Genomic DNA, 12346 nt, shown 5'->3' with positions numbered 1-12346 from the left:
GCACCAAGGAAGTTAGTTGTGCATGCACAGTCATGCATCACTTATTAATGCCGGGCTCATCCTGAGATGCCTTGCAAAGTGATTCTGTCATCATGCAAAACACAGATCAAACTCACCCAAAGCTGCACCATCCCCGTGCAGCATGTCCAAGGCACTAGCTGGTAGCCCCCATCTTGTGTGCCATCATCATTAATGGAAGGATTGATTTGTGCTGTATGAATTTATTTCTTCTGCCTTCTGAAGAAGCTAGAGTTCATTTTCAGGATATGTATTTTTCTTTAAAGAAGGGTGAGTAAAGACGAACATTTTCCTCTCAACCCTGGTTCCTGTGTGTGTGTGTGTGTGTGTGTGTGTGTGTGTGTGTGTGCTATTGTTCTGAATGCCCCAACCAATGCAGATATTGTCTGTCTGTCTGTCTATAGGACCAGCACACATAGAAGATAATCGTATTAGCCTTTGACCAGTTTCTCTCATTTTAGACTGTGGCTTCTCAATGTCTCAGAATGAGGCAAATATCCTGGAAAAATGACAGTGCTGAAGAGGATATTGATGATGAACCCTCGTGTTCTTCACTGAATATGAGTCCCTGTAACTGGCCTCATGGGTTAAGGACATTAGGGCATTTCTCATTATCACTGACAGCAAAGGTTTAGGTGGGAGGCCTACTATGGAGCTAGGAGAAGGCACCCTTACCTTTGGTTTACTATTTACTCTGGCCATCCTAGATGTGATCATAGCTTAAAACACAGCCTGGATACTTTGGAAATAATGATTTGCAAGTATCAAGTGTGTGTTAGTCTATACTTTTAAAACTAAAATATGAGTTGTGATGAAGGCAACCATGACTGGAGAGATTTATTTAGAGACATGACTTGCTATGACACCTGCTACAGTTCCATCACTGGGTTCTATTACAGACTCTTTCTGCATGTTCAGCATGCCTCAGTATTGTCTTTCCCAAACTGAGGAAACTACAAGTGGGAATGGCAAATAAATGAGATTTTGAAACTTTACATGGATCAATGGGCTCGATTGCCCTTTGTGGATTTGAGCAGTGGAGTAGGATGAGATCTCCACTTCAAATCTAATATGTAGGTATACCGTTGACTTTGTTTAATATGAAAAATGATGGAAATGAAAATTGACAGAAGAGTTTTGTCTTTTTTTTTAATCCACAGTGATTCTCTATATCCCATGAGATGAGCCCTGTACAATACAGGCAACAAGAAATACATATTTGGAAAATAGAATTTTGTGTCAAAAAATTAAATTTGGCATTCTTTGGCACAAATAAAAAAGAACAGTCTCTCTTGAAATGATAACCATTTTCCTAGACAAATCGGCATATTCTGAGTGCTGACTCTGGACCTACCTGCTCCCTGTGAGGTACACGTGCCTAGTAGGATTGACATATGACAGTCTTTGGATACTTTGTGTTAAGACCAAAGAGTTTAACCTACCTTTTGGTGAAGCCATAGCTATATCTGGGTAAGATTATATAGTGTCATAGGCAAAAGAAACATTGACCTCTATTTTGTCAGAATCGTGAACATTCAGAATGCTATCACTCTGAAGCCTTTGTGAACAAAATAATATCTTATATACTATAATGAATCTATGGGGAAATCATAATAAAAAACCTTTTTGTACAATTGATTTACAGTAACACAAACAAACATGTGTATTAAAGACATAACAATAGTCTACCGAAAGATACCAATGGCTCCTGCAATGTGTTGAAGGGGAAAATATTGTTGTAAAAGCAAATTCAGAGAAAGATCAGGGAATCCCTGAGAACTTAGAATTTCTGCTTTCATTTAATTTATTCATTCTCTCCAATCAGATTCTCATTAATTTCCCTGGATAATTATTGTCACCTCCAAGTTCATCTTCATCGGCATTAAAATGGCATTGCAGTGAGACCAGACATACACACATGTACACATACACACACGTGTATGCATATAGGTAAAATTTCCCCAAGATAAGCATTTAAAAAGTATAGTCATTCTCTTAAAATTTCCACCTTTCATATTTGCGTCCTAGGTAGTGATGCTGTGTTGGGAAGTGGGGATGTTGGGAGGTGAGCACCTGAGTTTGGTCTACAGAGGAGTGTAGCTGAGCAGCTAAACTACGAGGCTTTTCACAGTGTTGGGATTTCATCTTTCTGATTCAGCAAGCCTCCAAAGCCAGTTTCATTTAGGTGCTACCATCTTCTTTGTCTCCTTAGGCTGTAAGAGCTACTAGGTTTAACTGGCTAGGATAAGGCTGTAGGACCCTCTCTGTCTTTTTGTCGTTGAGGGTGCTTTTGGCTACAAAAGTATGAAATCCCAATAGTGTAGACCAGCAAATCCTCTGCATTCTCCATCTATCCCCAAGGGGGAACTCGAGGAAAAAGAAAGATCAAAAATGAGATTAAAATTACTATATATTCCTACTATCTTTTTGTAAAGGGTAGGTCAAGTGACATTTTTGTTTTGGTTTTATTTCATCAGAAGATGTATTTTTCCCTTAGTTCTTAAGAGGCAGTCATGTCTTTAGTACTTGAAAATACTGTCCTATTCCAATCTGTATCATTCAAACTTGCATTTCTAAGTCCCCCACTGTGGTCCTGCTAGGGATACCTGAGAGAATAGAGTAGCTTCTGAAGATGAAATCACACAGTGCCTCCATCTATAAAACATTTGTATCTTGAAAAATGGAAACATATGTATTAAACAGTGTCTTCCCATTTTTCCCTAGCCTCTGTTATCTACTGTTCTGCATTTTGACTCTATGGATTTGACTCTACAGGTTTGCCTATTGTAGGTTCTTTATGTAAATGGAGTATCTTTGAAAAAGAGGAAACATGAATTTGTACATTTTATTGCTTATACACCTATTTTAGAACAATTTTGTAGAGATGGGTTTAAAAACAGAAGCTGATTTGAGACTTTGAGAGCTGTAAATTGTGGTATGCTGAGAATTCAGGAACATTTGCCACTAGTATCTTTTTTTTTTTTTTAAAGGACCTTATTCATTTTCTTCTCCCTAGCCCTGAGAGCTCTTAGTCTAGGTTCACGCTATTGAGTCACAGCTCTCTGCGTTTCTTTCTGTGTCAGTGAACATCACTTTAAAATAATTATCCTAGGGCCAGGAGCATGGCCTACTGGCAAAGGGCTCTCCTAGCATGCATGAAGCCCTGAGTTTCATTCCCCAGTCCCACAAACACAGAAAAAGCTGGAAGTGGTGTTGTGGTTAAAGTGGTAGAGTGCTAGCTTGAGAAAACCCAAGGACATTACTCAGCCCCTGAGTTCAAGCTCCTGGACTGACAAACAAAATACATCATTAGCCTTCAGCCCAACTTGCTGTCTGCCCACTGGAGAAGAAGTCAGAACATAGATAAGAGCGAGTTGGGGAGCAGAATCCTGGATGTAGGAGTCATAGGCTTAGATTCAAATCTTGATTTGGTCACTTAAGCTGCTTTGTGAAATTTTTCAATCTCTAAGCATCTGCTTCTTCAGTTACAAAAGGGAAATAACTGGTCGTTCTAGAATACTGATAATGCTTTATTTAAAAAGTATTATACATGTAGTAGGTGTTTATGAAATCACCCTTGCATGAGTATATACTCATAAGATTAGAAACACAGTTCATTAATTCTTTATCTCTATACCTGCTTAATTGTAATAATAGGCAAAGAGTCTCCTCTATTAATTTCTGTAATTTTCTTTACTAGTGGGTAAAATACCATTATTCCAAATAGCTTTGGATGTTTGGAGTTCAGTGAAAACGTTAATTGATGATACCCAGGAAAAGCTCACTTGCAACATATTAAATTTTCTGCGTTCTTTCTTTGTGTTTAAGATAGAGAGTTTAATATTTTTAAGAATAAGGATAAAAGAAGTGGGCTTTCATAAAAAGAACTATCTTGTATATAACAGAAATGGGTGATGTTTAAAAATTATTCTTGGGAAGAATACATATATTCTCTCTCATACATTGCAATCATATTTTATTAGGCAAGGCATGCATGTATAAATGCATTTTTTAAAAATGTTATGAATACAAACTATTCAGAGATTGCTACTGGACTGATATGATGGCAAAATATTTACACTTCCCTACTGGCCATGAATAACTTACATTAGAGAACAAATGTGCAAATGTTTTTGTCAACCTCAAGATATTGTGTAAGTCAAACATACTCTTTTAATCAATTAATGCTGATACTTGTAAATGGGATCAGAGTGCTGCGTGGTTGAAGAGCCATAAAAAAATGTTGTGGCTTGGATGTAGGGATGGTTTTAAAATAGTCTTATTTTGTTTTGTTTTTCTTGTTGTTTGTGGGGTTTGAACTCTGGGCCTGGTTGCTGTCCTTGAGCTCTTCATCTTAAGGCTAGTGCTCTACTACTTGAACCACAGCACCACTTCTGTTTTTTTTTTTCTGGTGATTAATTGGAGATAAGAGTCTCATGGATTTTAGTGTCTGGGCTGGTTTGAGATCTGATCCTCAGATCTCAGCCTCCTGAGTAGCTAGGCTTACAGGCCTGAATCACTGGTGCCCAGCTGGTTTTAAAGTATGCTTGCAGCCAATTTTATTAAAATGTTTTCAAATATTAAATCATTAGGCTTCTGACTGGAAGAGAGAAGTTCCCTAAAATATTAGATAGACATTTACCTTTTATTAAACACATTGGCCTTTTGGAGGGAATACTTGTGACCAAAGAAGCTCAGGTATTTAAGTCTTTGGCCACATTTATATGTTTGGAAATTGACTTGCTCTGTCCACACAAGGATTTCTTATTAATATTATGACAAGCATTTGTCTGTTTATATTTGACTCATTTACAAAGTTAGAATATAAGATCAAATCATGCCACTCTCCAGAAATATTATCATTGCATTATTTGCCTTTATATTATTTCTTGCTTAGTTTTGGGTAGTATTTGCTAACTGTAAGCATAGTTGTGAGGAGGTGTAAGCCATGCTTTCTTTTTTTTTTTCTCAGAAACTAGATGTATTAGCAAAGCACATGTCAAAATCTGGAGCCTCTCTTCATAAGGGAGCTGAATATATTGGCAATAAGGTTTGGTTTTTGTGGCTTCAGCCATGCTCCCTGAAACACTTTGTTGCTTGGTGCTTATTTTGGCCTTTAAACCATTCATTTGTCCTGTGAACTGGATTACGTGCTTCTGACTGTCAGTTAGCTGAATGCATTTCAAGTCAATTTACTAAAATAGTCACTGTTAAGCGGTATATTTGGACAGAGTTGACACCTTTGACATTTTCTAAAATGGCAAAAATAACTGTATTTAAGGGTATGATTTATGAATGTTGTGTGCTTCTAAAACTTCCATTTGATTATGGTTTTCAGTTGAGCTGGTAAAAGTCTTTCTACAGACTGCTGAAAAGGTAATTAATTGGTGCCATTTAATCAGATATTCTGTAAACAGATGCCTATGTGTTAAATATAATAAGAAACCCAGTAATGACCTTCTTCCTGTGTCTTGGAACTTTTTCTTTGTCACAGTAGAAGAGTGGGAAAAGACCAATAGAGAAACAGAGTGGAAGGAAAAATAAGATTAATACAGTATATATCTGGCATTATGAAACATATATTCTTTAATATAAATAAGAATGCAACTTGTAGTGATTACAAAGTATTTTGAATCTTGAGTTGTCTTCTAGATTGCTGGCCTCTATTAAAAACTTCTTAAAATAATAGATAGGTTTAATTCCTCAAGCAAAAGAAAAATTACATCATCTAAAAGATTTTCCATATTTATTATATAGATGTGCCTTGACTATAGACATGGGAGGGGGAGGAAAATCTCATGTATTGCAAGTTTTAAATGTACCAGGCTAAGGTTTACTTAATTGGAACCTCGAGGCAATAAAGGAGTCCTTTTTAAAATTCTGTGATTCTTAATATGCTAAATAATGCAAAGCTCCGACTCGTCAAGCATGAGACACACATCTGGCAGTCGAACATTTAAATTACAGGGGGGGAAACAGCCTCACTTTAGTAGTAATTTTCTCCAAGAAAAGAACAGGAAATATATTACAACTAAATTTAATTTTTTAGACTTTTATCTTTTCTAATTACAGGCATTTTCCCTCTAGGTTCTTCGCATTTATATATTTTTTACACACATAGTTTGTACAATTTATTAATCTTTAATTTGAGATGTTCCTCTCCATTACAGCTCTTGAGGAATGTGTTGTATCTTACTTTGCAAGTTGTTTTGAGAAATTTATCTGATCTGAAGCAATAAAACAATGGGATAGAAAATAAAGGGAAAAATGGAATTTCAGAGACCCATAAAAAATGACCGACAAAAGAAAGCATTTTTAAGTTGGTTCCAATCTCAAGGCTTAATTTTTTTCCTTCCAATATTAATGTTTTCTCTCTTTTGTCATTTTTCTGGCTGTTTTTCATGTAATCGTTAATATAAGCAGCCTTCTTTTCTTGTATTTCTCCAAAGGACAGTGTCAGATCCTTGATTAATTTTGCAAAGGTCATTTGGAAAAACCATTAAAAATATGCCAAGTAAAAAAGATTAGCACACATAAAGAAAGCACACTATTATAAACATACACATGTATATAGAGATAGGGTTCCATAACGTTTTGACAAGTGTTTTCCTAGTGCACCTCATGCATTATTGAAAGCGTGGCGTTTCCATTTATTTTCTCTGGGTGATACCAGCTGACATACTCAAAAGACATCAGTGGGCTAATATGCAAACTGTTTTATCATTTTCTCAATATAAAGGGATATAGTAGTTATGTTGAATACTACTTCCATGAAATAAAATAGATCTCCAAAATAATTGACCCGGATTCGTATTATTAGCACAGGCTATGGGTACTAGAGAGCCAATCACAAATTCATGAACTTATTTAATCTCTTTCTTTCTTCTTTTCTTCCTTCTTTCCTCCCTTCCTCCCTTCTTTCCTTCTTTTCTTTTCTTTCTTCCTTTCTTTTTTTTTGGTGACATTAGAGATAAAACTACCTAGGCAGGTATTCTGCCACTTGATTCAGCACTCCAGCCTCTTTTTTGTAATGGTACTTTTCAAGATACACTTCCACTTTATGCCCTAGTTGGCCCAGGTTATGATTCTACTTGTGTTTTCCTGTGTCCCTGGGGAAGAGAGTGTATTCCACACAATAACCCCCACATATCACCTGCTTTAAAACCATGCCTGGCTTTTTGACACAAGCTCTTCTAACTTCTGTCCGAGCTAGCATTGAGCTACAATCCTTCCTTCCAAGTAGTTGAGTATACAGTTATGAGCCATCATGCCTGGTAGTATAGCTTATTTAACTATTTAATTTATTTAATCCTTTATAGTTGAATGCCCATTTCCTTTATGTTTATTTTCCTATCAGAATGACTACTACAATAAAATTTGGTATTTATGACTATCTATATAATTATGATTTCAATTTGTGGATTTTTTTGCAGGGTCGAATTGCTGATTTTAAGAGCATGTGTATATTCCGTGTTAATCAATATTGCTAGATTGTTTTTCTTTATCCATCACTTTGAGATCTCACCAGTAGTTATGCTACAATTGTTATATAATTTTATATTGTATGGCCATTGAAAAGAATATATTAAAGTTTCAGTAAATGATATAGAAGTAATTCTACTGGATACTGTTCAGTGAAAAATGATATAGAAAGTCATGTACCTTTTGTCATTGTCATTTTGTTCAGTGGAGAAAAATACACATCCATATGTGCATATACGTGTGTCCAGTTAGATGAGAACAGATGAAATAAAAGAATTTATGTGGAGAAGATAGAAGAGAGAGAGAGGTCAGGAAATGATGGAAGGAATATATTCAAGGAAAAGCACTGTAAAAGAAAAAAATGATAAGTATTTTAAGGCGAGAAAAGATAACTATAATCTGTTATTGGTTGAAAAGTAGAGCTTTGCAAAAAAGTATATATCAAGATAATGCTTCAGTTAATTCAGTCTGTCTATTATCTGTGTTTGTCTGTCTACAATAATTTATCTAGCTTTCTTTATCTACAAGAAGTTAGAATTCACCCCCCTCACCTAATACTAGGCTTCAATACTAGGCTTGTTCTTCCTTATCTTTTTCATTAAAGGCTGGTACTCTACAATTGAGAAACACTTCCACTTTCAGCTTTATGCTACTTCAAAGAGAAAGGAGTACCTGGACTATCTGTTCAGTTTGGCTTTGAACCAAGGTTTTCAAAACTTAGCTTCCTGCTGGGCATGGTGGCTCACACCTGTAATCAGGAGGCTGAGATCTGAGGATCAAGGTTCAAAGCCAGCCTGGGCACAAAAGGACTTGAGACTCTTATCTCCAATTAACTTTAGAAAATGAGAAGTGGGGCTTGGCTCAAGGGTAGGATGGTAGCCTTGAGCTCAGGGGCAGTGCCCAGGCCTAGTTTAAGCCCCATGACTCACAAACAAACAAATAAAAAAAAAAACCAAAACAAACAAAAAACAAAGCTTAGCTTCCTGAGTATCTAGGATTATAGCATGTGATTCAGAAGTCAGCTTTGAAACAAAAAGTCTTTTATGTAAGAATCAAGAAAATATTAGATTTCGATGACTCTTTGATAAGAACATTATTACATTTGTTAGAATACCTTATTACATTTTGGCACATGCACATAAAAAAATCTCATTAACTGAAATTGTTTCTGGTAACCAAAAATTTTAACATGGGTTTTCAAAGGTATCCAAGCTCTAATCTTGTGTTATAACTAGGAAGGAAAGTTTGGGGTCAACATAATATAATTACATGAAACAGAGGAGAGTGGAGCCGGGATGCAGATCAGTGGCAAAGCACTTGCCTAGCAAGTGCAGCATACTTGGTTTCGATCTCTAGTACCAAAAATGAAAAGCAAAACCAAACAAAAAGAGCAGAGAGCTTTCTTAGCCTGGTGGCAAAGAAGAGATTAGATAAATTTAAAGGACCAAAGTAGAGGGAGCCACCTGGAAAGTGTGAGAAGAAAATTAATCCTGTCAACTCCAGCAAGCCTTCAGGAAACCCCATTATTCAGAAGAGAACCATAGTCTTGGCTGTCTATGATTAGAGTGTTGTGAGACTTGAAGCAAGGAAATCAACTGAGCCACTCTTTGTGTTGACTTCTGAACCACAAAAATATGTGAGATCTTACATTTGTGTGTGTGTACGTGTGTGTGTGTGTGTGTGTGTGTGTGTTCTTTGAAGCCACAGATTTGTAATTATTTGTTCCAGCAACAACAAAAAATAAGTCAATATTTAATGTTGAAAACTTCATATAAATGGAAAATAGTGTTTGTATTCTTAAGAAAGATACAATAGAAGGACAAGTGTATGGGCTTTTAGGTCAAGTAACACTGGTATTAAGTTTATATTTCTCATTAAGTAGCTTTTGATTTGAGGGAAGTACTTTGATCTGTGTTTCTCTTTTCAACTCTGTCAAACGGTAGAATGAAGTATTTTTTGCCAGTCTTGAGTCTTAAACTCAGGCCTGAACATTGTCTTTAGTCATTGTCAAGGCTAGCCCTCTACCATTGAGCCACACCTCCACTTCTGGCTTTTTCTGTGTATGTGGTACCAAGGAATCGAACCTGGGGCTTTGTGCATGCTATGCAAGCACTCTTACCTCTAGGCCACGCTCCCAGCCCTAGAATGAAGTATTTAACTTCATTTAACTGCATATAATACAATACATGCAGTTCTTAGAAAATGTATTTTATTACTTTTTATATTTCAGATGATAGCTACTTACTATGTACAGGGCATGCAAATGATAAATTTGCAAAAGAATAACATATTTAAATTCTAAATCACAATGTTTTCTCTATCAACTTCCCTTTTCTTCTATTCCTCAAAAAAAAAGAAAGAAAGAAAAGAAAAAACATTTTGAAGACTGAAATGTCAAGTCTTCAAAAGGGATACCCAACCATCTGATTTTGCTTGTCAGCTGCTTATCTGATATAGCCTTTTGAGAGCAGGGTATATGTGTGTGTGTATGTGTGTGTGTTTGTGTGTGTGTGTGTGTGTGTGTGTTTGTGTGTGTGTGTGTGTGTATGGGTATGCATGTGTATGAATGTATGCATGCATGAATCCATCCTTCCGTCCGTCCATCTGTCTAGCTATCTTAGCTATCTATCATCTACCTCTGCTTTAAGAAGCATTTGTTTAGAAGGTATCCTGAGACGTACATTATCTGCTCAGAGTTTGTGATGTAGCACAGTGCTTTTAACTGGGATTACAGGGGGCATTTTCGGTTGCCATACTGAGAAGCCAAGGCAGGGAGGTAAAAAATATTACTGTATTCAATAAGTAGAGACCAGGAATGCTGTTCAGTGAAGCTCAGAGCAACCCTATGTAATCCTTCACAAAGGATCATCCAGTGTACAGTATCAGCAGTGCCAAGACAGAGAAAACATGAGACAACACAATCAGTCAAAATGTGAGAAAGAGATAATAGAAGGAAGAAAACAGACTTACCTGTCTTGGGAATCATTGATAGGAAACATAGAAGGGCCTCTCTGAAAATGTGATCCCAGAAATGTAGCTGATAATAGAAAAATCCCACCTAGATATGGAGAGGAAACGGCTGTGCTTATAAATTACAATCCCAAATTGTGGCTGTTACTTGAAGTTCATACACTGGCTGGGTTAAAATAGGGGAACCTTGGAACAGCTTGGGACTTTCTTCATAAAATGTATTCCCTGATTCCAATTCTCCGGCCTTACCTAAACACTTAGACTTCAGCAATGTAAGATTACATATCCTCTGAAGTGAAAATCTTTAATAAACTTTCTGCTCCTCTTTGTTTTTAACCCTAGGGAACATTTCTAATAATGTCGATTCCTGCTCTACAGCTCATGGTCTCAGCCTCTCAAAAGAACACTGTGCGATTCACTCTAAGGTAAGATGGAAGGCTTGTAGAAGTTGGCCTCAGAAAGACTGAAATCTGTAGCCACTGGTTATTAACAATCCTTAAAATATTTTCTTAAATATTTCTTAAAATATTTTTCCAGGTAGAAAGTAATTTGGTTTTCAATATAGGGTTTGCAGTTCAGGATATGCTAAAGCAGCCAGTGGCTGAGACCTCAACAAGGTCAATTAAAGCTTATTACATCAGAATCAGACTTTTTTTATTAAATATTTTTATTGTGATTAATAGAAGGGTTACATTATATTCACCAGGTAAAAGGTGCATAACTTCACAAACATTGATACCCTTTCTCATGACATGGTCCCCATTTCCTTCCCTCCTCTCCCCCTCGCTTATCTTGATTTCCCCCCTTCTCTATCCAATTTCAAATAACCAATTAAGCACATATAAAATATATCAGATAACAAGGTGAAAAAATGTAACAATATAAGATAACCAAGGGATGGCAAAAGAGATGAGAGATAACATAGTACATTAAGGACAACAGGCACTCATTATATGGCTTTTGTTTCCTTATCCTGGAGGATCTTACATTTAGTGTTGTACCATTTGGCCTAATGTCTCTAGATTTTGTTCTATTGTAAATCTCTGCTAGGAGAGCCCAAGGTTTCTACTGATTATAACAAATGAGGGAGACTATTGGGCCTATGTTCCTTTGAGTCTAGCTACTTCACTTAATATGAGAATCAGACTTCTTGAAGTAGTTGAAAACTTGAGTTCAATTAATGAGTCGGTACCTCTGCAGCTTTAGTAGGGTGATTAAAAGATGTGGCAAGCAGGCTGTGTCTCAGTGATTCGTTTGACACGATTGTGACTATCATGAAGTCTGGATAAGAGCTAAATTTTGTCTATTTTTGCGATGCCAGTGATGAACCCAGGGCTTCGCATACTTTAGGCCTGTAATTCACCACTGAGCTATCACTCAAGCCTTGCACATTTTGTTCAGGGTGGGCCTTCAAGTGTGATTCTCCTACCTCTTTTTCCTTTGTACCTGTGATTAAAAGCATTTGCCATTATGCCTGGCACCAGATATGACTTGTTTTTTCTTTCTTTTTGTTTAAATGGAAGAAATATCCCTGCTGGGTGGATTTAGGATTTCACTAATTTAATGGGAGTATGATTTGGGGGATGAATAATAATAATATGGTCATGAAAAGAATATGATGTTATGTTTGCTTGTTTTGATATGCCACTTGTACTTAGACTTGCACTTCTGTAATCTAATCATCACAAGTCTCTTAATACAGTGTTTACACCTCAACTCTTCCTCTCTTACCCTATTTATTTATTTTTTTGGTGGGTCATGGGGCTTGAATTTGGCCTGGGCACTGTCCCTGAGCTCTTAGCTCAAGGCTACCGCTCTACCCCTAGGCCTGGGTATTGTCCCTGAGCTCTTCTGCTCAAGGCTACAGCTCTACTCT

General features: G+C 36.6%; 1 protein-coding gene across 1 annotated transcript in view; it reads left to right on the top strand.

Annotated features, from left to right (window-relative positions):
* LOC150048474 (uncharacterized) overlaps positions 1-12346 on the top strand; it is a 264112-nt gene that overhangs the window by 98132 nt on the left and 153634 nt on the right. The window contains exon 12 of the mRNA XM_090355280.1: positions 10813-10895. Within this exon, the coding sequence (XP_090211406.1) occupies positions 10813-10895 (83 nt within the window). The remainder of the gene's footprint in view (positions 1-10812; positions 10896-12346) is intronic.

The sequence above is a fragment of the Megascapheus bottae genome, chromosome 22 (genome assembly GCF_031878675.1).
Source record: "Megascapheus bottae isolate mThoBot1 chromosome 22, mThoBot2.hap1, whole genome shotgun sequence".
Lineage (NCBI taxonomy): Eukaryota > Metazoa > Chordata > Mammalia > Rodentia > Geomyidae > Megascapheus > Megascapheus bottae.
The sequence above is the reverse complement of the archived record's forward strand: the minus strand, read 5'-3'. Positions and strand labels throughout refer to the sequence as shown.